The sequence below is a fragment of the Pituophis catenifer genome, unplaced genomic scaffold (genome assembly GCF_029215685.1).
Source record: "Pituophis catenifer annectens isolate HBS135680 unplaced genomic scaffold, rPitCat1.0.hap2 SCAF_12, whole genome shotgun sequence".
In the NCBI taxonomy this organism is placed as follows: domain Eukaryota; kingdom Metazoa; phylum Chordata; class Lepidosauria; order Squamata; family Colubridae; genus Pituophis; species Pituophis catenifer.
This window is the reverse complement of record NW_027256892.1, coordinates 2,176,346-2,201,113: the sequence shown is the minus strand read 5'-3', so window position 1 is coordinate 2,201,113 and position 24,768 is coordinate 2,176,346. Positions and strand designations below refer to the sequence as shown.

General features: G+C 42.3%; 1 protein-coding gene across 2 annotated transcripts in view; it reads left to right on the top strand.

Moving 5' to 3' along the window:
* Window positions 1-3,665: 3,665 nt before the first annotated feature.
* The window catches only part of LOC139323306 (tumor necrosis factor receptor superfamily member 10A-like), a 59,126-nt gene continuing 38,023 nt past the window's right edge, over window positions 3,666-24,768 (top strand). For both annotated transcript variants that reach the window (XR_011600975.1, XM_070952622.1), the window contains exon 1: window positions 3,666-3,979. Coding sequence is in view for 1 of the 2 variants with exons in the window: in XM_070952622.1 (XP_070808723.1) it covers window positions 3,932-3,979 (48 nt within the window). In the remaining variant the exon portion in view is untranslated. The remainder of the gene's footprint in view (window positions 3,980-24,768) is intronic.

Genomic DNA, 24,768 nt, shown 5'->3' with positions numbered 1-24,768 from the left:
TTTTTAATTTTGATTTATATGCCGCCCTTCTCCGGAGACTCAGGGCGGCTTACAATGTGCTCAGCAATAGCCTTCATCCTTTTGTATATTTTATACAAAGTCAGCTTATTGCCCCCACAAACTGGGTCCTCAATTTACCTACCTTAGAAAGGATGGAAGGCTGAGTCAACCTTGAGCCTGGCGAGATTCGAACCTGCAGTAATTGCAGGCAGCTGGTCTTAATAACCAGCTTAATAACAGGGTGCCTTAGACCACTGTACTACCAAGGCTCTTTAAGCAATAGCCTTCATACTTTTGTATATACCTGCTTAGTAGGGCTTTCGGCCCCCCCCCCAAGCGGTGTTCTTTTTTATACAAAGTCAGCTTATTGCCCCCACAATCCGGGTCCTCATTTTACCTACCTCGGAAGGATGGAAGGCTGAGTCAGCCTTGAGCCTGGCGAGATTCGAACTTGCAGTAATTGCAGGCAGCTGGTGCTACTTAACAGCACTTTAGTCTGCTGCACCACCAAGGCTCTTAGTGTTCTCTAAACTTGCTTGTTTTCTAGCAGACTTTTCATGACCCAAACTGTATCAGCGCTACAGCAAATCCCATTCCTTATTAGCACTGATGGCATTACCTAGTTTGGGTCTGCAAGAAAACAAGCAAGCTCAGAGAGCACCAAGGGCCACTCATATCAACCCCGAGCTACAAATATTCTTTATTAGAGCATATTGACTGGTGTTTACTGGGATGACTTTGATTATATGGAGATAAAGGTAAAGGTAAAGGTTCCCCTTGCACATATGTGCTAGTTGTTCCTGACTCTAGGGGGCGATGCTCATCTCCATTTCAAAGTCGAAGAGCCAGCGCAGTCCAAAGACGTCTCCGTGGTCATGTGGCCGGCATGACTCAATGCCAAAGGCGCACAGAACGCTGTTCCCTTCCCACCAAAGGTGGTCCCTATTTTTCTACTTGCATTTTTTACGTGCTTTCGAACTGCTAGGTTGGCAGAAGCTGGGACAAGTCACGGGAGCTCACCCCGTTACGCGGCACTAGGGATTCGAACCGCTGAACTGCCGACCTTTCGATCGACAAGCTCAGCGTCTTACCCACTGAGCCACCGCATCCCACTATATGGAGATCTAGGGCCCTTAATAGGCTCTAAATTCCCTCCTTTACAGTGAAACCAAGAGTTTTTCTTATCCTACCCAGAACGTTTCTCTCTCCCTTCCCAACTGGATTGACCAAATGTCCATTAGAAAAAAAGATTAGAAAACTTGGCTCGCTCACCACCCTTAATGCAGTGGTGGGATTCAGCCAGTTCGCACCACTTCGGGAGAACCGGTTGTTAACTTTCTGAGCAGTTTGGTAAACTGGTTGTTGGAAGAAATCATTAGGGCAGAGAACCGGTTGTTAAATTACTTGAATCCCACCACTGCCTTAACGTCTAGGACTCAATATTTTATCAAACGGATTTATCTGAATAAACAACAACCCAGTCTAACCAAAGGATAGCTTCCCAAAGATTCTTTTTTTTTTTTTTAATTTGATTTATATGCCGCCCTTCTCCGGAGATTCAGGGCGGCTTACAATGCGCTAAGCAATAGCCTTCATTCTTTTGTATATTTATACAAAGTCAGCTTATTGCCCCCACAATCCGGGTCCTCATTTTACCTACCTTAGAAAGGATGGAAGGCTGAGTCAACCTTGAGCCTGGTGAGATTCGAACCTGCAGTAATTGCAGGCAGCTGAATAGGCAAACTGGTATCTTTCTGGTATCTTTTTGAATACATTTCTCTTCTCATGCAAGAAGCTTCTTCGGCTCTTGACTGGATGAGAAGTGAAACGTCTTCAAAAGAAAACCCCCAGAAAGACAAGTCCAGTTGCCTCTTGAAAAAAGCACTTTTGGGACAACCATGACCTCCTGGATGAGTGAGAATCTCCATATAGCAGGGGTGGGCAAATGTGGCCCTTTTATAACCTGTGGACTTCAACTCCCAGAATTCCTAAGACTGTCTCAGGAATTCTGGGAGTTGAAGTCCACAGGTTGTAAAAGGGCCACATTTACCCACCCCTGCCATATAGACATTCAAAGGATAGCTTGTGGCGAGGCTGCCAGGGCCGGGTAGAGAGAGACGGATTTCCAAGCCCTCTACCCAGGGGTGGAATTCAGCAGGTTCTGACAGGTTCTGGAGAACCGGTAGCGGAAATTTTGAGTAGTTCGGAGAACCTGTAAGAGCCTGTAGTACAGTGGACTAAGCACTGTTATTAACATCTTCTGTTTGCAATTACTGCAAGTTCAAATCTCACCAGGCTCAAGGTTGACTCAGCCTTCCATCCTTTCTAAGGCAGGTGAAATGAGGACCCAGATTGTGGGGGCAATAAACTGACTTTGTATAAATATACAAAAGTATGGAGGCTATTGCTTAACGCATTGTAAGCCACCCTGAGTCTCCGGAGAAGGGCGGCATATAAATTGAAGCAAAAAAATAAATAAATAAAACCCGGCGAATACCACCTCTGGCTGGCCCCAGAGTGGGGTGGGAATGAAAGATTTTTTTTTAATATCGAATTTATATACCACCCTTCTCCCTGAGGACTCAGGGCAGTATACAGCCAAAGTAAAAACATAAACTACAAACATTAAGATACAATTAAAAAGATATATATATATATTTGGCCCCATAGTTAAAAGCAATGACAAACCAATTAAAAACATTTAAAAACGTGTTAGGCCAGCCCGGCTTGCTGAAAAAAGAAAGTTTTCAGGGCATGGCGGAAGGCACCGAGGTCTTGGATTCTCCTTATCTCTGATATTTTGCAGTATCCTTCCCCCAGGAGTGGAGAGGGAATGCGGATTTTGCAGTGTTCTTCCCCTAGAGTGGGGAGGGAATGGAGATTCTGCAGGATGCTTCCCCTGGAGTGGGGTGGGAATGGAGATTTTGCAATATCCTTCCCCCAGGAGTGGGGAGGGAATGGGGATTTTGCAGTATCCTTCCCCTGGAGTGGGGTGGGAGTGGAGATTTTGCAATATCCTTCCTCCAGGAGTGGGGAGGGAATGGGGATTTTGCAGTATCCTTCCCCTGGAGTAATGGGGATTTTGCAGTATCCTTCCCCTGCCCCGCCCACAGAACCGGCAGTAAAAAAAAATCGGATTTCCCCACCGCCTCTATCGGAGCCAACAGGCAAACGGAGAGCCGCCCAAACCAAAACAAGCCGCGCATTAACCTGGTTTGTCGCAGGTTCAAGAAGCCACCGCCTCCAGCAAACGCGCATTATAAATAGGCAAGTCAAGTCGGCGTGTGACTTCAGCTAGCAGGAAAGTCCCAGATGGAGGATGGGAGGGAATTAAAAAAAAAAGAAAGAAAGAAAGAAAGGGAAGGAAGGAAGGAAGGAAGGAAGGAAGGAAGGAAGAAAGAAAGAAAGAAAGAAAGAAAGAAAGAAAGAAAGAAAGAAAGAAAGAAAGAAAGAAAGAAAGAAAGAAAGAAAGAAAGAAAGAATTCCTCCCGAAGATGACAAAAGAGAAGTTTTTTTCAAAATTGGAGCGTGTGATCCGAGCCAACCCGGTGGAAGAGCCCCCCCACCCCCGGGGGTGGTCCCTGCGTAAACTCCTCCTCGCCTCCGCCTCCGTTTAAAACGCGGCGCCTGAGCTTAATCTTCGCTCCTTCCCGGCAGCTGCGCGAGTTGTCAGCCGTCTCGCAACTTTCTCCGCTCTCTCGCTTCTAAAACTGCGTTGCGCGCGGAACTGCAGCTCCGGAACGGCGGGACCGCTTTAACTTTTGGAGTTGCTCGGCTGCCGTTTCTCCGCTTTCGCCCTTTCCGAGACAGGCGTTGCTTTATTTTTTTATTTTATTATTTTTTTTTGGTTTCCACCCGGGAGCAACAGATCAAACCAACCTCCGGCCCGGCTGCTGTTTCTGCGGACCGGGCTCCCCTTCTCCGCATCGCCATGCGAGCCCAATTCCTTCTGACGCTTGGCATCGTTCTTTACCTGCGGGTGAGTTTGGCAACTTTTCTCCGGGCGTTTCGGGCTTTTGCCTACCTGGCGTGTGTGTGTGGGGGGGGCTATTTTCCCACCCACCCACTCGCGAAAAAGTCGCGTGACTTTTTCTTGGGCTCCGCGCATCTCCAGATCCACGCGCGTCCCTTGCTTTTCCCCCCACTCCCGCGTCCCTTGGTCCCGCGCAAAGCGAAGTATGGCGATGCCGGGAAGAGAGAGAAAGGAGGCGACGCGGTGGCCACTCGCTGTTAGGACGACGGGTGGGAGAAAGGGCCGTCTTAACAGCATTCTGGGGGTCCCGAGCCAAGCAGGGTACTGCGGGAAGGGGTCCTTCCGACAACTATTCGCGCAGGGGTAGAAAAGGTAAAATGGTCGATTAAACTTAAACATATATTTATCAGGGTTGTCAGGGTTAATTTCTACTCAAGGCATGTTAGTCTTCATTTAAAAAGGCAGGAAAAGGTAGGGAATAGGTTGCTGAATTGATATGATGCAAGGTGCAGATTAGTATGGGGCCCCACTCTGCTCGTGGGGACCCACGGGCAAGTGCCCATCGGGCCCATCCATGCGTTAAGACAGCCCTGGCCGGGCTAGGGGGTTGGGCGTTTGGGGGTGGGGCGCTCCTAAAACTTACACGGGGATGTCTCCGGCCTTGATGGGTGTGTGTGTCAGAGAGAGAGAGAGAGAGAGAGAGAGAGAGAGAGAGAGAGGAGGGAGGGAGGAATGGATGGAGAAAGAGAGAGAGGGGGGAGGAATGGATGGATAGAGAGAGAGAGAGAGAGAGAGAGGGAGGAATGGATGGATGGAGAGAGAGAGAGGGAAGGAGGAATGAATGGATGGATGGAGAGAGAGAGAGAGGGAGGAATGGATGGATGGAGAGAGGGGGGAAGGTGGAATGAATGGATGGCTGGAGAGAGAGAGGGAGGAATGGATGGATGGAGAGAGAGACAGAGAGAGGAATGGATGGATGGAGAGAGAGAGGGAGGAATGGATGGATGGAGAGAGAGAGAGAGAGAGGGAGGAATGGATGGATGGAGAGAGAGAGAGAGGGAGGGAGGAATGGATGGATGGAGAGAGAGAGAGAGGGAGGGAGGAATGGATGGATGGAGAAAGAGAGAGAGAGAGAGAGAGAGAGAGAGAGAGAGAGAGTGAAGGGAGAGATGGTGATGGGGTCGATCGCCCTGCAAGGGAAAAAGACCCTCGGCTTCGCCTCCGAACAAGTCCGGGCAAGTATCTCCTTCCATAAACTCGGCGGCTTCGCTAAAGCGCAGCGTTTGGAGTTGCAACCGAGGCGCGATTGGAAGTTTCCGTGTAAGTGTATTGTACGGTAACGCGCGTGGTTTTCGGGATGGTGTCAGTTACGGGCGTCTGACCCGCAAGATGGGAAAGTTTTGGCGTGAGGCTTGGGAAGCAAAGTGCTTTGAAATCGTCCAAGGCCGGGTTAAAAAACCTTGACTGGACTTATAAAAGCAAAAGAAACGGATCGTGGCCGCATTTTTCCCCCCAACCTGCCCTTAGTGAACGGTATTCTCAAGTGATTCAATAATATAAAGGCAGGAGCGACATTCCTGAGCTTTTCATACTCCTGGGGATGTCCCAAAGGGGCTTTTCTAAAAAGGCAACTGGACTTAGGTTTTTATTTTTTTTAAAAAAAATATTATTATTATTATTATTTGAAAAGACACTCAGATCTGAAGAAGCTTCTTGGACCAGAAGTGAAAAGTTAAAAAAAAAAAAAAACCAAATGCAAACAGTTGGTTACAAGTCTTTTGCACATCTTCACCCTATTCATAGTTTACGCTTTACCTAATTTCTCATATTATCAATCTAATATATATCTATGTATTGTTATCCTCATTAATCATTTTATTTGACTACGGCTATTGCTTCCCTCCTTTTATACAAAATATTCCAAGATTTGAGTTAAATTTGTGCTATGCCATTCATTTCATCGCCCTAAATCAATCCAATAAATAATACATCTTTATATTATATTTTATATAATTCTACAGTTCTTGTATTAGATCTCTACCAAACTTCATTTCCATATCTTTTTGTCTAACCATTGATAAAATAAACCCTGAGCTATGGATGATTGAGGATCTCCATAAACCTACTCTTTGGATGTTTTGGGTGAAAAGAAGTCGCAGTGTGTGGGTTGATAAGATCCGGCCAACCGAGGCCTAATTGAGGGTGCTTGAAGAGGTGGAGGAAAAAAAAGGGGGGTTATTCAGGCGCTGGGAGAGGCTCTCAGGAGTTGGTGATAGTGTTAACAGTTGTTTTAAGATTAACTCAAACTGGCCTCAAGAGTGCAATTCGGCCCTGCGTTAAAAAAATCCCTGGCTGGCACTTTCATTGTTTGCAAACATCCACCAAGTGAAAGGAGAGACGGTTTGTGTTGTTTTGTTCTTTTTCTGGACACCCAAATCCAGAATAAAATTGGCTCCCCTGCCCCTTCTGACTGGAGAGAGACCCCCCCCCTCCCCCCTGTGAACTGATTTGAGGTGCTGGGCTAACTTAGAGACCCTGTGAATGACCCTCACATTGTAAATTGGCAAACAATACAAATACAGCAGATTTGCTACCTGGGATTATGGAAAGTCCAAGATGGAAAGCCCCTGATTCTGGATCCTCCCTTGAAGCCTCTCTTCATCCTAGACCTGGCTGCTGGGACCTCCCCTTCCTCTCTTTGATGATGCAACGGCTAGCAATACTGCACTCCCTGAGTACAGACCAGTATTTGCTGACATGAAGCAGTACAATATTTTGGCTTGCCAGGTTTTAACTTTAAGCTGCAATCTTATACACGCTTACCCAGTGAATAGGCCTTCACTTCTGAACCACGCCAAAAAATAATTACAGTTAAGTCGTGTTTGCAACAAAGTCCCATTAGAATTGGTGCTTTTGAGTACATTGATATAAAATTGTAAACTGCTTCTTATAATTACTTTTCTCCAGGGAACCTTTGCCTGCATTTTTTTTTCCTTGCCTCATTCTGACGTATTTAAATCCTAAATCAATTAAGACCCCTTCCACGTGTCTGATGCAGTGAGTGGCAGCTTAGAAAAGTTTGTGCCTTATATTAATGTGTGTTAGTCTTAAAAGATGCTACTAAAGTCAGACTTTTTAAATTTTGGAATGCCTTCAATTTGCACTTGGGCATGTTGCTTTCCAGATTATCCTCTCCTTCCACCGCGAATTGAAGACGTGGCTCTTTCATCAAATGGGCTGACCCGTTGGGGGATTTTTACATTGAAATAATTTTAATTAATTTTTAATTGGATTTTAATTTTTATGCAATTTTCAAACTTGTTGAATGCTTTCTTTGTAAGCCGCCCTGAGTCCTTTGGGAGAAGGGCAGCATATAAATTACATAAAATAAATAAATAAATAAATAAATATTTATCGATTATTTCTGGTGGTCTGGGTTGTTGGGGGAAAATTTCAGTATTGATCATCAGCTGTCCAAACTTATAAACTGATAATTTTCAGGGACAAAATCAGTGGATCACTTTTACATTGAAACTTCACTGAAAAGAAATATGGATATACTTAACATTAAGGCTTGTCCCGTGATGAGGTGGGAGGCAAACATTTAATAAATATCTTTCTGGTTGACAGCAGATGGAAATCTTAGAAGTCAATTGCTTTGCTTCAGCTACCAGCAATGCATTCAGTTGGGTTTTGCTGATTACATAGGTTTGTTATAGAAATGGCTAGTATATATTATATAAAAGTATAAAGTTGAAATTTTACCTTATTCTGCTGCCTTAAAAGGAGCTGGAAGTCAATGCTCTTCTTTGTCTTTCCCCCTTTACCTTACACTTTTTTTTCTCTTCCCTTTTTATTTCCCCCTCATTTTCATTTTTCTTTGTACTTCTGTATTTTATATTTTGATAAACTAATATAACATTTGAATCCAAAAAGCAATGCATTCAGTAAGCTAAGCTGTGATTAAATTGGTGCGGAATCAAATTATTGGTAGTGGATTGCAGATTATTTACTTTTATGACAGCATTTTGGAGGAGTAATTTCTGAATAATTTAGAACTTGGATTTTATCCTTTATTTGGTTTTGACTCTCTAGATTCATGCACAATTAAATAAATCCTGCTTTCATGAAATAACTGAATTCCCAGGAAAAGTAGAAATATATACTGTACTCTTGTTTTCCTGACATGCTAACTGTGAGTGACTTACCTGTGCTTTGTAGAATTAACCTAGTTATCTAGAATTGTATATTTGGGTCAAGCTGCTTGGCTTTAACTGACATACAGTATTTAAGGATGGTGTCTCTGTGTTTACTCAAGAAATTTCCTGACAGTTAGAACAATTAACCAGTGGAACAACCTGCCTCCAGAAGTTGTGAATTCTCCAACACTGGAAGTTTTTAAGAAGAGATTGGACAACCATTTGTCTGAAATGGTTTAGAGTTTCCTGCCTAAGCAGGGGATTGGACTAGAAGACCTCCAAGGTCCCCCCCTTTTTTTAAATTTGATTTATATGCCGCCCTTCTCTGGAGACTCAGGGCGGCTTACAATGTGCTAAGCAATAGCCTTCATCCTTTTGTATATTTATACAAAGTCAGCTTATTGCCCCACAACGGGGTCCTCAATTTACCTACATTAGAAAGGATGGAAGGCTGAGTCAACCTTGAGCCTGGCGAGATTCGAACCTGCAGTAATTGCAGGCAGCTGGTCTTAATAACAGGGTGCTTTAGACCACACTACTACCAAGGCTATCCAACTCTGATATTCTATTCTAAGTCAAATTCTGATCCCATACCTAGATTCACAAAACATTCCCAGACTCAAATACGATTTGTTTGTTTGTTTAGTTTCAATTGTGTGTGCTGTGTGAATTTGGCCATACTCATACTTGTTTAGGAGGTTGTAGGCAGTTTGTGACTTGGGAAACTGAACTACGCTACCTTTTGGTAGCATACAAATGAAATAGACAATTGTGCCAGTTGGTTTTATCGATGATACAATTGGGGAAGGAAGTACGGTAGTTGCAACTGTGCTAGCAAATTTATTTCATTATTGTGCTGGCTCAAAGTAACAGGGAAGACTCCTTCCAGGTTCAAATCGGGAATGGCCCAAGGCACTCTTAAATGCTTGCTGATTGATTCCTTTTAAGGGGATGGACTAAGAGAGCCAGCCTTGAATTTCTGCAGCCAAACTTCCTGTTAAAAATTAACAAGGTAGACCAGCGTGTGATTTTTGACGTCCTTGCTTTACACAATCAGGTGCTCTCCAGGAAGCCGCTGTGATTCCATCACATGCATAACAGCAAAGGGCTTGGAACGGTTAGGGTCACGACCCTGCCAGATAATTAGTGGTTTAATTTATTTGATCATCTGAGTCACCTAGGATTCGGGGTGGTCAGTAAAGAGTGTGAGAAAATACATTCTCCCCTCACCACCACTTATCTGGCAAACATAAAGTCTTCCTTGAGTTTAAAATCAGAAAGTGTTTTCAGATTAACGGTAATTCATTGAAAGGTGCAAGCTTTTGTGAACTGTGGTTTATTTCATTAGATGTGTGGGTGGTTTTAACTGATGTAAGATCTAAATAGTGATAAGATAAGTAGGGAATAAGGGAAGACTATACACATGCAAGTTACAAGTTTACAGATATTTCATCAATGAGCAATTATACCTGACTCCTAGTGACTAAAGAACAGTGGTATAACTGGATAGAACAGAGATAGATTGAAGATAGATAGTTATTAAGTACAAGTAATAGATAAAATAAGAATGTAAATACGCACAAGTTAATTTTTGTAAATAATGCACGAATTATTGTCACAAGAAAAACAGCACCATTAGCTGTTGTTGAGTGAAATAATTTTTCTGTTTTTAATGTAATAAAAGTTTAATAAAGTGTTTTTTTTAAAAAAGAAAGTAGGCAGACCACAAAAAGATGAGATATAGCAAGCGCCTGAGAGGATATAGGGTCAAGCTAAGAGGAGAGAGAGAGAGTGTTTGAGAAGTTGAAATGATGGGCAGGAAACAGCAATGTGAATTTTTCAACATTGAAAAAGGGGAAGCATACTGGATATGTAATATGTGGCAAAGGGATGTGGGTGCCTTTGTGGATGGTTAATTGAATATAAGCCAACAATGTGATGCAACCACAGAAATAAAGATGCATTTCTATGATGCATCGAGGAAAAAAGAGTGCCAAGCTCAAGAAAAGTCATCGTATTTTTTCTAAGTTGGTTAGAATTAATCGGAATGTGTCAAAGGAGAATAAAATAGCAATAGGAATAGAAATAGAATAGAATAACCGAGTTGGAAGGGACCTTGTAGGTTTTCTGTCTAGTCCAACTCCCTGCTTAGGCAGGAAACACACCATTTCAGACAAATGGTTATCCAACATCTTCTTAAAAACTTCCAGTGTTGGAGCATTTGCAACTTCTGGAGACAAGTTGTTCCACTGATTAATTGTTCTAACTGTCAGGAAATTTCTCCTTAGTTCACCCATTGCTTCTTGTCCTGCCCTCAGGTGCTTTGGAGAATAGATTTTTTTAAAAAATTTGATTTATATGCCGCCCTTCTCCGGAGACTCAGGGCGTCTTACAATGCATTAAGCAATAGCCTTCATCCTTTTGTATATTTATACAAAGTCAGCTTATGGCCCCCCACAAACTGGGTCCTCAATTTACCCACCTTAGAAAGGATGGAAGGCTGAGTCGACCTTGAGCCTGGTGAGAATTGAACTCGCAGTAATTGCAGGCAGCTGGATGTTAAATGCTGCCTTAGGAGCATGCCTTAGGCTCTTGAGTGGCTCCTGATTGTCCTATTGTTTCTTGCGGCTCAAATATTGGAAGACTATCATGTCACCCCAGTCCTTCTTTTCACTAGACTAGACATATCCAATTCCTGCAACCATTCCATGGATAAAGTAGAGTAGAATAGGAATAAGAATAGAATAACAGAGTTGGAAGGGACCTTGGAGGTCTTCTAGTCCAACCCCTGCTCAGTCAGGAAACCCTATATAGTTTCAGACAAATGGTTATCCAATCCCTTCTTAAAAACTTCCAGTGATGGAGCATTTACAACTTCTGGAGGCAAGTTGTTCCACTGAGTAACTAATACCTTGTTAATAGAAGATAAGCAACGTGGAAAGAAAAACATGTGGAGGCAGGGTGGATAAAAATCAATGATTTTTTTAAAAATTTTTTTAAAAAATCAGATTTTTTTGATTTAAATTGGATTTTTTTTATTCAAATCAGATTTTTTTGATTTTTATTGAATTTATTTTAACAAAAAACTTTTGGGGTAAAAATCTATCTTAAGATAGTTTTCTATTTAAGATACATAAATCATTTAGTTTATTCAGCATGAAATGGAGCTTAGTTATGTAGCGTGAGGCTGTATATTCTGCAACACTGGGACTATCGGTGAGTCAACAGCGGGTCAAAGGAGTAGCAGAGATGACAGTTGCTCTTTAAAAATTATGATTTAAATCGAGTTGATTTAAATCAAGCCTTTTTACTAGTGATTTAAATCATGATTTAAATCATGATTTAAATTGACTTGATTTAAATCAAATCCACCCTGGGTGTGGGCAGGGATGGGTCCTACTTACCTTTACTACCAGTTCACAATGGTTCACAACCTTGCTTCTGTGCATGTTCAGGTCGCTGGTGACGATATCCGGGGCAGTGGGTGGAGCCTCCCACTGGTTTTACTACCGGTTCTTGCGAACCGGTCTGAGCCTGGGGCAACCCATCACTAGTCTGTGGCTTTGTTTAGCCCAGAGAAGTGATGAGAGGATTTTTAGCTGTCTTCAAGTACCGATAGTCCAAAACTTATAACAATTCATTTAGTGACTGTTGGAAGTTACAACTGTTAGGAATATGGCTATTACCTAACTTGTTGGGTTGGCAATATATAAACCATCAATGTATGTTTGCAGTGAATTGTATTGTATTGTATAGCTTTAACACTGCTGTATTGCATCATACTGTGTCCTGATTGGTTAACCCTGTTGCCAAAGTCCTTAAGAGGGAGTTAGAAACATGGCTTGTTCTCTTTGCTGTTCTTGCTCTCTGATATCTCTGTATGCTACTGTTTGCAAGTCCAGAAGAACTGTTTACTGTGAATGACTAATACAACTGGTAAGAAGACTTTGTTGTTGTATTATCCCTGGACTGTCGTTTTGGCTATTTCCTGATTTATATGTGTATGACCTGGACTGTTTATTGGACTATGCTTTACTTTTTCCTGAAAGTAAACTATCACACAACTCAGTGTATCTGTGTGGTGACTGTGCTTATTCATAACTACTCTCAACCATTTTCATGTGAACACCCTTGCTACTGAAGGATTACTCTGCAAATTAACAACAACAGTACTGAAAAAAGTGTCTTATGACCATTTTTCACACTTAACAAGCATTGCAGCATCCTCATGGTCACATGATCAAAATTCAGAGGCTTGGCAACCGACTCGTATTTATGACGGTTGCAGTGTCCAGGGGTCCTGTCATCCTCATTTGTGACCCTCCGAAAAGAAAGCCAGTGGGGAAAGGCAGATTCACTCGACCACCATGTTGCCAACTTAACTGCAATGGCACCGATTCGCTTAACAACTGTGGCAGGAAAGGTCATAAAAATCACTTAACAAACGTCTCACTTAAGCAAGAGAAATGTTGGGCTCGACCGTGGTCGTAAGTCGAGGACTACCTGTACCTGAAGGCCTGTCATTCGAAAGGCAGAGTTCAAAGCTGTTCCAGAAAATCCCAAAGGCCCCTTTTCAAAAGGCAACTGAACTTTCCTTTTTCTTTGAAGACGTTTCGCTTCTCATCCAAGAAGCTTCTTCGGTTCTGACTGAATGGTGGAGAACCAAAGAAGCTTCTTGGATGAGGAGCGAAACGTCTTCAATGAAAAACAAAGTCCCGTTGCTTTTTGAAAAAGCACTTTTGGGACAACCATGATCTTGGATGACTGAGAATCTCCATAGATATTCTTCCAGAAAAAAGACATACAACAGTCTATTTAAATTTCAAAAGAAGTAACCTGCTTTTGACGGCTCCTTGAGTCCGAGTTAAAAAGTAACAGCCTATGCTGTATAAATGTGGGGATTCCTTGTTGCTGAACCTCTGCATAGCTTCCTAATCCTCTAGTAAACGTTGAGAAAGGGACAGTGCTTTTTTTTTTTTTTTTTTTACTTCTGACTTGTTTCCCATGAAATGCTTCCTGCTTGCCTGACAAACCTTTTTCAAAACGCTTCGGCTTGTTTTTATTTGTCGAAGGGTTAATGCCTGTCTCCTCTTTTGTTGTGTGTCTGTGTGTGATGTACACACCTACCCAGGTTGTGAAACAACATTGCAGCAAGATTTGGGATGTCGATAGGTTTGTTTTCTCACTTTCACCGGGACAAGAATATTTTCCTTTTCGTGGTGTTTTATTTTTCCCTACGCTGCTACTCTGAAGTTGTGTTTGATTAATTAGACTATTTAAAGAAAAGGCCACCGTGACATCCTTCAACAGCTCCCCTTAAGTGTTCTCCGTGTTTTTATTTGTCTTGAATTTCTGTTTTTTGCCAGTTTCATTAAATAACCGTTTTCTTATCCTTATCTCCTTGTCCCACAACATACCCGAACTTTGTTGACATTAACTGAAGAAGATTTCCCTGCTTTAGAGTAGGTATCTGCCCCCCACCCCAAAGCTGGTGTTCTCCCTGTGTTGAGATTACAACTCCTTTAATTCCTAAGCGTAGCTAACATCAGTATTAGTGCCTTGGTGGCGCAGCAGACTAAAGTGCTGTTAAGTAGCACCAGCTGCCTGCAATTACTGCAAGTTCAAATCTCACCAGGCTCAAGGTTGACTCAGCCTTCCATCCTTTCGAGGTAGGTAAAATGAGGACCCAGATTGTGGGGGCAATAAACTGACTTTGTATAAAAAAGAACACCACTTAGGGGGGGCCCGAAAGCTCTACTAAGCAGGTATATACAAAAGTATGAAGGCTATTGCTTAATGCATTGGAAGCCACCCTGAGTCTCTGGAGAAGGGCGGCATATAAATCGAACCAATACATAAATAATAAATAAATAAATAAATAAATAAAGAGTTTTCTTCACCATGGACCCCCCTTTAAATACTTTTTTTGGCCACAGACCCCCAAGACTTGACTCAAGATTTAAAGCGTAACATTTATACAAAAGTATGAAGGCTATTGCTTAATGCATTGTAAGCCACCCTGAGTCTCCGGAGAAGGGTGGCATATAAATAGAATCAATCAATCAATCAATCAATCAATCAATCAATCAATCAATCAATGAAGGCTAATGTCCAACTTATCTGTATTGCCAAACGTCTATGGAGATTCTCAATCATCCAGCTCATGATTGTCCAAAAGGTGTTTTTTCCAATTTCTTGGTTTTTTTCTCTCCCCCCCCACTTTGGAAATATTTCACTTCTCACCCAAGAAGCTTCTTCGGTTCTGAACTGAAAAAGTTCTTCTGAACTGAAGAAGCTTCTTAGATGAGAAGCGAAATGTTTTCAAAGAGGGGGGGAAAAACCCCAAGAAAGTCCAGTTGCCTTTTGAGAAAAGCACTTTTGGGATATCTGTCTTCTGACCTAGGCTTCCTGAGTCAGTAAAACACATGAGTAGTCCCAAAAACCTGTTTTATTTTAACAGCTGTGAATTCTGTTCATTCACAGATGAGTCCCAAATAGTTATCAAGAGTCCTTCTCGCACTAAACATAGCTGGCTGGAGAATTCTGGGAGTTGAAGTCCGCAAGTCTTAAAGCTGCCAAGTTTGAAGACCTCTATTCTAAGGTCTTAATTAAGGAAGTGAATTACTCTTTTAAGATCTAATGAGATTCTTGGAATCTAGTTCATGTGACCTACAGGTCGTCCTCAACTTACCACAGTCCAGAATGCGGCCGCGCGGGTGGTTATGGGCGCAACTCGTTGTACTCATGTGACACCCCTCCTGCGCGAGCTGCACTGGCTCCCAGTGGTCTTCCGGGTGCGATTCAAGGTGTTGGTTACCACCTTTAAAGTGCTCCATGGCATTGGACCTGGATACCTTCGAGACCATCTTCTGCCGCCAGTAGCCTCCCACCGGCCAGTCCGCTCCCACAGAGAGGGTCTCCTCAGGGTGCCATCGGCCAAATTATGTCGGCTGGCGACACCCAGGGGGAGGGCCTTCTCTGTGGGAGCCCCTGCCCTGTGGAATGAACTGCCCCCGGAAATTCGTAAGATCTCCGATCTCCGTGTATTTCGCTGTGCCCTCAAAACCATGTTGTTCCGCCAGGCTGGGCTATCAATGTAAAGATTTTAATTGGTTTTAAATGGGATTTTCAATTTGGGGTTTTATAAATTGGGCCTATTATTTAATAATTTTAATTAATTTTAAATTTTGTCTGTCTTTGTGTTTTTAATTAGGCTGTACACCGCCCTGAGTCCTTTGGGAGAAGGGCGGTATAGAAATAAAATAAATAAATAAATAAATAAATAAATAAATAAATAAATAAATAAATAAATAAATAAATAAATAAAATAAATTTAGTGACCATTCATTTATTTTATTTTATTTATTTATTTAATTTGATTTATATGCCGCCCTTCTCCGAAGACTCAGGGCGGCTTACAATGTGCTCAGCAATAGCCTTCATCCTTTTGTACATTTATACAAAGTCAGCTTATTGCCCCCACAAACTGGGTCCTCATTTCACCTACCTTAGAAAGGATGGAAGGCTGAGTCAACCTTGAGCCTTGGCGAGATTCGAACCCTGCAGTAATTGCAGGCAGCTGGTCTTAATAACCAGCTTAATAACAGGGTGCCTTAAACCCCTGTACTACCAAGGCTCTTATTCAAAGTTAACAATGGCACTGAAGAAAGGGACTTACGACCGCTTTTCACAGTTGCAACCTTTGTAGCGTCCCCATAGTGTTGTAGTCAAAATTCAGATGTTTGGCAAGGGGTTCATACTTACGTCCATTGCTGTGCTTTTACCTTTTACAGCCTTCTGACAAGCCAAGTCAATGGGGAAGCCAAGATTCACTTAACAACCGGATTTACTAACTTAATCAACGGCAGTGATTCACTTAGCAACAGTAGCAATGCGTGACAATGCGGCAAAACTCACTTAACAAATGTCTCCCTTGAACAGCAGAAATTTTGGACTCAATTCTGGCCATAAGTCAAAGTCTGCCTGTACTAAATCTCATCAAACCAGGTTTGTTGACGAAGCCACAATTCGTTGGGTTCACAATAGCATGCTGGACAGTACTGTGGCTTCACAAATGCTGGTCCATGCAGAGTTTTTGCAGGCTTATTTAGCCAGTTCCGATTCACTTTGAAGCCATTCCAAGCACACACAAGTGAAGTTTGCCTCCTGAACAGTTAGCAACAATTTTAATAGGTTTATCTTTGAGGCAAACGTTGGCTGGCCGGCCTTTTATCTTTTTTTGCCTTTCTGCGCAAAGGAAGAGGAGCTGACTTCTGCATAACAGCTGAAGGACGGCGATAAAGAGAGGATGATGTAATCCTTTTTTTTTTCTGCAAAGAGCCAAAGGGGGAAAACGGGATTGCATCAGCAAAGCTATGCGATTGAGCTCATTTGTTTTTTTCCCCAGTTCTTTAACATTTGCTCTAAGACAGGAGTGTCCAACCTTGGCAACTTTAAGACTTGTCTTTTTCGGCTCCAACCAGGAGAATCTAGTTGCATAGAATAGAATAGGATAGGATAGGATAGAATAGAATAGAATAGAATAGAATAGAATAGAATAGAATAGAATAGAATAGAATAGAATAGAATAGAATAGAATAGAATAACAGAGTTGGAAGGGACCTTGGAGGTCTTCTCGTCCAACCCCCTGCTCAGGCAGGAAACCCTACACCAGGGTGGATAAAAATTAATGATTTTTTTTAAAAAAAAATCAAAAAAATCAGATTTTTTTTATTTAAATCGGATTTTTTTGATTTTTATCGCATTTATTTTAATAAAAAACTTTTGGGGTAAAAATCTATCGTAAGGTAGTTTTCTATTTAAGATACATAAATAATTTAGTTTATTCAGCATGAAATGGAGCTTAGTTATGTAGCATGAGGCTGTATATTCTGCAACACTGGGACTATCGGTGAGTCAACAGTGGGTCAAAGGAGTAGCAGAGATGACAGTTGCTCTTTAAAAATTATGATTTAAATCGAGTTGATTTAAATCGAGCCTTTTTACTAGTGATTTAAATCATCATTTAAATTGTGATTTAAATCAAATCCACCCTGCCCTACACCACTTCATACAAATGGTTATCCAACATCTTCTTAAAAACTTCCAATGTTGGAGCATTGACAACTTCTGGAGGCAAGTTGTTCCACTGATTAATTGTTCTAACTGTCAGGAAATTTCTCCTTAGTTCTAAGTTGCTTCTCTCCTTGATTAGTTTCCACCTGTTGCTTCTTGTTCTACCCTCAGGTGCTTTGGAGAATAGGTTGACTCCCTCTTCTTTGGGGCAGCCCCTGAGATATCAGAATACTGCTATCATGTCACCCCTAGTCCTTCTTTGCATTAAACTAGAGCAGGGGTCAGCAACCCACGGCTCTGGAGCCGCATGTGGCTCTTTCATCCCCCTGCTGCGGCTCCCTGTTGCTCAAAATATGCATCACAACCACCAATGTGCGACACCTGCCCAGCACGCAATTTATTGAGCTTTTCGACTCCCGGTAGGCCAGCCACGGATAAATCCAAGAAAAGAAAAGTTTCAGAAGAAAACAGAATGTTTAATTCATCTACATATGTTAATGTTCTGCCCCAGCTACGGACCCCAAAGAACGCAGCACACACAAAATCTGTACAAACCTTAGTTTACTGAATTAAATAATTTTAATTCAAATAATTTTTAATTTAAGAATTTTTTTCCCAAACAAAGGCTGTTAATTAACTTTCTTACAAAAATCCAAAGAATAAATAATCTTAATCTTACTATGATTGGCAGAAAGCCCAGAAGCAATTTGCAAAGAACTAAAATCAAGGCACGAAGGAGAGTGAACAAGTTGTTCCCTGCAAATTGCTTCAGTCAGCGTTCCTCCTTAAATGGGCTAAGGGAGTGGTCAATTAGCCCCAAGCTTTACTCTCGAGGAGACCTCCTCCTGAGGAGCCACTCCTGCCTTTTGGCAGCTCTGCGCGCCCGTGCATCGAGAAGAGGCTCCTCCTCTTCTTCCTCTTCACTTATGGGAGCTTCTGGAGGTTCTGAAGGCCCTGGCTGAATCCCCGCCTCTGGCACCACATCTTCTCCAGCCTCCTCATTGTCTGACTCGAATGCCAGCTACACAGGCTGCTGGCGCAGCACCACACCAGCCTCCTCACTGTCTGAATCAGCCACCAGCCTCACAGGCCGCATACGGGCCACAACAGTTACTTTTGAGGCTGCTCAAAAAATAGTCAGGCATGGGAAGGGTTTTGTGGCTCCCGGTGTTTCCTTTTCTGTGGGAAACGAGTCCAAATGGCTCTTTGAGTGTTTAAGATTGTTGACCCCTGAACTAGACATACCCAATTCCACCAACTGTTCTTTATATATTTTAGCCTCCAGTCCCCTAATCATCTTTGTTGCTCTTCTCTGCGCTCTTTCTAGAGTCTCCACATCTTTTTAACATCGTGGCGACCAAAACTGGATGCAATATTCCAAGTGTGACCTTACCAAGGCATTATAAAGTGGAATTAATTATAAGGTTGGACGCTCTTGCTGTGAGAAGCAGAGGGAGGTGGGGGAGGTGGAATGGCATCCTTATATTTTCTCTCCCGCTCCATGAAACTTCTTTTTTGCTGAGCGCAAGGCTTGTGGCTTCTGTGGTGTCCTTAAGATTAGGTTATCTCACAGGCAATTGATTCAAGGTCTCTCCGCATTCTGTCATTGATTAAGTTTAGAACCCCCATCTTTCCTGCACAGAGAAACTCTGGGGATGTACAGATAAAATGTTAAAATAATCAACGGTAATAATTAAAATAACAAACTTTCTGGTTGTGGTGTGCATGTGACGTGTGGCTCGGGGAGATCTGCAGTGCTTTGTCTAGGCTGCGTTCCCTGAGGTGGGGGCAGGACCTCCGCAGACCCCATAGTTGGCAGTAATTCCTCAGCTTCTAGGACAGTGGTTCTCAACCTATGGTCCATAGACCCCCGAGGAGATGTGATGTCGTCCCAGGAGTTCCACGAAGGCTTGAAGAAATGTTACGCTTTAAATCTTGAGTCAAGTCTTGGGGGTCCATGGCCACAAAAGGTATTTAAAGGGGGGGACCATGGTGAAGAAAACTCTTTATTTATTTATTTATTATTTGTTTGTTTGTTTGTTTGTTTGTTTGTTCGATTTATATGCCGCCCTTCTCCGGAGACTCTGGGCGGCTTACAATGCGTTAAGCAATAGCCTTCATACTTTTGTATATACCTTCTTAGTAGGGCTTTCGGGCCCCCCTAACTGGTGGTCTTTTTTATACAAAGTCAGCTTATTGCTCCCACAATCCGGGTCCTCATTTTACCTCTCTTGAAAGGATGCAAGGCTGAGTCAACCTTGAGCCTGGTGAGATTTGAACTTTTTTTTTTTTTTTAATTTGATTTATATGCCGCCCTTCTCCGGAGACTCAGGGCGGCTTACAATGCGCTAAGCAATAGCTTTCATACTTTTGTATATTTATACAAAGTCAGCTTATTGCCCCCACAAACTGGGTCCTCAATTTACCTACCTTAGAAAGGATGGAAGGCTGAGTCAACCTTGAGCCTTGGAGAGATTCGAACCAGCAGTAATTGCAGGCAGCTGTGTTAATAACAGGATGCTTAGACCACTGTACTATCAAGGCAGTAATTGCAGGCAGCTGGTGCTAGTTAACAGCACTTTAGTCTGCTGCGCCACCAAGGATACCCAAAGGTGCAACTGGACTTTCTTTCTTTTTTTTTTTTTTATTTGAAGATGTTTTCATCCAAGGAACTTCTTCAGCTCTGACAGGATGGTGGGGAATGGAAGGATTTATATTCCTTGGAGACAGCTGGTCATTTGCATCCTTTTAGAGGGTCCTTGAATCAGTTGGACGTTTATCTGTGTCCTCAGGGTCACCTGAGTGGTGCTCCTGGTTCCTGTAGTCTGCAATTTTTTTTCCTCTGGAAATCCATTCCTACTCCCACACCATTCAAAGGGTGTTTGTCCCAAATTGTCTAAAGGTCTGTAGAGATTCTCAGTCATCCTTTAGTTGTCCCAAAGGTGCTTTTTTTCCAGAAGACAACTGGACTTTCTTGTTTTTTCTTTGAAGACATTTCTCATCTCATTCAAGAAGCTTCTTCAGCTCTGACAGGATGGTGGGGAATGGAAGGATTTATATTCAGCTGTCTGCAAGGAATATAAATCCTTCCATTCCCCACCATCCAGTCAGAGCTGAAGAAGCTTCTTGGATGAGAAGCAAAACGTCTTCAAAAGAAAAAAAAACAGAAAGTCCAGTTGCCTCTTGGAAAAAACACTTTTGGGACAACCAAAGAATGACTTGAGAATCTCTACAGACCTCTTGTTCTAGGTCTGTATATAACGATATATATTCTTATAACGATAATTGTAGGCCATGAGCAATTTCAAGTTGTTTACAGTGACAGACAAAATGGCTTCTCCTCTGGAAACTCTGCCAAATACATTCGCCGGACACCACCTTTTATCGTTTTAGAAGTAGGTGAAAGATTTCAAGACTGATTCATTAATCTGGAATGCAGGGCAGTGTCTTGGCTTAAGATACATATTATAATTATCCACTTGGCTTTCTGACAGTGTCTGGTAGCATTGATCACTGAAAAACTGTTTTATTTTATTTTTTTTAAATATGCAGGATATATCTAAATTCAGACTCCATCGGCCATTTACAGGTAGTCTTTGATTTACGGCCACAATTGAGCCCCATATTTCTGTTGCTAAGGGAGACATTTGTTAAGGGCCTGGTGGCTCAGCAGACTGATAGCATTGTGATTACTGTCTGCAATTACTGTAAGTTCGAATCTCACCAGGCTGAAGGTTGACTCAGCCTTCCATCCTTTCTAAGGTAGGTAAATTGAGGACCCAGTTTGTGGGGGCAATAAGCTGACTTTGTGTAAATATACAAAAGGATGAAGGCTATTGCTTAACGCATTGTAAGCCGCCCTGAGTCTCCGGAGAAGGGCGGCAAATAAATCAAATAAAAAAAAAAGAAGTGAATTTTACCCTATTTTACGACTTTCCTTGCCACCGTTGTTAAGCGAATCGCTGCAGCTGTTAAGCTAGTCACACGGTCGTTAAATGAATCTGGCTTCCCCAATTGACTTTGCTCATCTGAAGGTCGCAAAAGGGGATCATGTGACCTTCGGTCATAAATACGAAACAGTTGCCAAGTGTCTGAATTTTGATCAGGTGAATTCTGGGGATGCCGCAATGGTCGTTAAGAATGAAAAACAGTCAAAAGTCACTTTTTTTCAGCATCGTTGTAACTTCAGATGGTCATTAAATGAACCGTGAATGAATCTGTATTGTATAAATTGAATATTCAGATTAGTTACCATTTTCTCCGGCACACTTCCTTATTTGTCTCAAAATTCCTAAGGATGGTAATATTTTTTTCAAGAGAAAAAACATGAATGGCCTTCGTGGGGCCTGACTTTGGTACACCCTGGTAGATGAACAAAATATCTGAAGTGTACTTTTCTCCCTAATATGGCTAGTCCTCAACGTACGACCACGATTGAGCCCAAAATTGATGTTGCTAAGTAAGACAGTTGTTAAATGAGCTTTATGACCTTTTTCTTGTCTCAGTTATTAAATGAACTGTTTAGCTGTAGCTGTTAAATTCGTGACACGGCTGTAATGTGAAACTGCTTCCCCATTGACTTTATCTACCAGATGGTAGACTTCATCTACCATCACAAAAGGGGATCACATCACCCTGGCACTCTGATTTTTCTTTCCTTCCATTTAACTGCTGGACCTCTACACTTGGTTTAGTGCAGAGGTCTTCAAACTTGGCAGCTTTAAGACTTGTGGACTTTAACGCCCAGAATTCTTGAGTTGAAGTCCACAAGTCTTAAAGCTGCCAAGTTTGAAGACCTCTGTTTTAGTGCGAGAGAGCTGTTCCAAACTCAAGAGTGGGAAAACTGTATGAACTCAAGCCACCGTTTCATCTTCACCGCACAGAATTTTCAGGAATTGTCCAACGCTTGTTAGTCTCAAGAGTTCCTGCCTTTTCTTCCCTGCACCCTTCCTTGTACGTAGAGACGCACATCTAGTGGTGTGATCATGGCAAAGCAAGGCAAAATGCATGTTTGAGAAGGCAAAGTTTAACTTCAGTCATCTTGATTACCGGCAGCTTTTCATGACTCATGCAGGAAATGTTTCCCAGGAGAACAAAGAAATGGGGTGGAGGGAAGGAGTGGCACAGAAGGGTTGCTGAATCTGAGTAGCACCAAGATCTCCTGAGTTGCAAATAGGAGAGAAAAATTAGAAGAACTGGTGTCAGTGGAACACTTTGGGGTTTAAATGAAGAAGGGTTCCCCCTTGGGAGGGCTGGTTTTTTTTTTTTTATAAAAAGTTTTTTATTTTTTAAAACAAACATTACACCATTTATCATTCAGTGTGTCATCTGGGTACGAATTTTCGTGTCATCATAATAAATTATTATATATATATAAATAATATATATATATATTCTTACTTCTTCGTAGGATTTATTTTTCCTCTAACCAGGTTTTTCCTACGTAACCAAGGTTTTTCTGCAGCCCTAGCTCAGTGGAATCACATCCATTCTGTTTCTCACCTGGCAGCAAGAACTTGCTGGCTTCCAGAAAGAAAAAAGCCCAGAATCGAGTGGATGTGATTCCACTGAGCTAGGGATGCAGAAAAACCTTGGTTACGTAGGAAAAACCTGGTTAAAGGAAAAACATATATGTGTGTGTGTGTGTGTGTGTATGTATATGTATATTTCTTTGCTTTTACATTTCAGTTTAATATATCTCCTGTTAGAACATTTTTCTTCTGGATGTATTTAATTTTGCACCGCTTTTTGTCCATATTCATTTTCTATCCAATAATAAAATCGCCCCCATATGTTGTAATGTTCCGATTCTTCCTTCCCTTTAATTGCGAATGTTAATCTATTCATTTCTGCACATTCTAATATTTTCTTAATCCATTGAGACAGCTGTTGGGGGAAGGGCTTTTAGTCCCAAGAAGCAAGGATGTAATGACACCTACCTTTTCTCACCTGCAGGAAGACTAATAAATCTTCAGGGCATTCCTAAGAACTCAAACCCAGCATGTAGCTCAGTCTTTGTTTGGGATTATTGCTGTTCAAATGTAGATTCTATGTGAGACAACCATTATTTCTCAGCCCCAGCTAACTTTTCCGGGGTAGTGAAGAGATTCCTACCGAAGAGAAGGTGATTAGGAAAATATTAGAATGTGCAGAAATGAATAGATTAACACTAGCAATTAAAGAGAAAGAACAAACGGAATATTATACGATATGGGAAGCATTTTACCAACGGTTAGAGAATAAAAAAGGAAATTGGAAATAAAGGAAGAAGAATAGAAGAAGAATAGAAAACACATTAAGACAGAGACAGGAATAAAATGGCAATTGATAACATGAGTATGATGAGAATAGCCATGTTTAATGTTGTTACTGTATTTTTATTAGAAGATAACATTATGAAGGAAATGAAGAGTTACATAAGGTATAATTGTTCAATGTATATAATTTGTGGAAGGATGTTGCACAGAAATATTTGTACCCAGACAACACTGAGTGGCTGTGGCTCCCGGCGGCCTGGTATAGTCAGCTGGCACCATCGCTGACTATTGGGGGTGAAATCTTGGCCCCCACAGAGAGGCCTCGCAACTTGGGTGTTCTCCTGGATGCATGGCTGTCTTTGGAAGATCATATGACGGCCGTGGCCAGGGGAGCTTTTTTTCGGGTTCGCCTGGTACACCAGTTGCGTCCCTTTCTGGACTGGGATGCCCTGCACACAATCACTTATGCCCTCGTCACATCCCGTCTGGACTACTGCAACACTCTCTACATGGGGCTCCCCTTGAAGAGCACTTGGAGGCTCCAGCTGTTCCAGAATGCGGCCGCGCAGGTGGTTATGGGTGCGACTTAGCGTACTCATGTAACACCCCTCCTGCGTGAGCTGCACTGGCTCCCGTTGGTCTCCCGAGTGCGATTCAAGGTGTTGGTCACCACTTTTAAAGCGCTCCATGGCTTAGGACCGGGGTATATACGAGACCGCCTTCTGCCAGTAACAACCTCCCACTGGCCAATATGCTCCCACAGAGAGGGGCTCCTCAGGGTGCTGTCGGCCAAACAATGCATGCTGGCGACACCCAGGGGGAGAGCCTTCTCTGTGGGGGCACCAGCCCTCTGGAATGAGCTGCCCCAGAGCTTCGTCTTAGCCCCGACCTGCGCACTTTTCGCCACGCCCTTAAAACCCTTCTGTTTCAGCAAGCCGGACTGGCCTAATATGAATTTTAAATGGGTGTATGTGTGTTTTAAATTGAGGGCCAAATTTTATATATTTGATTTTAATTGGTTTTAAATTTTATAAATCCATGTGTTTTAATATGGCTGTACACCGCCCTGAGTCCCTCGGGAGAAGGGCGGTATAGAAATTTAATAAAACTTAAACATTGCTTAAGCAACCAATAATGCCAAAAGTTGAGACACAATTGGGCCTGCAGGCAAGCATTAGGACTGCAGCTTCCAAACACCATATGAAAGTCCCTCCCAAATTATTTGCTTTTAAATTGATTTATGGATGATTTCCACAGTCCACAA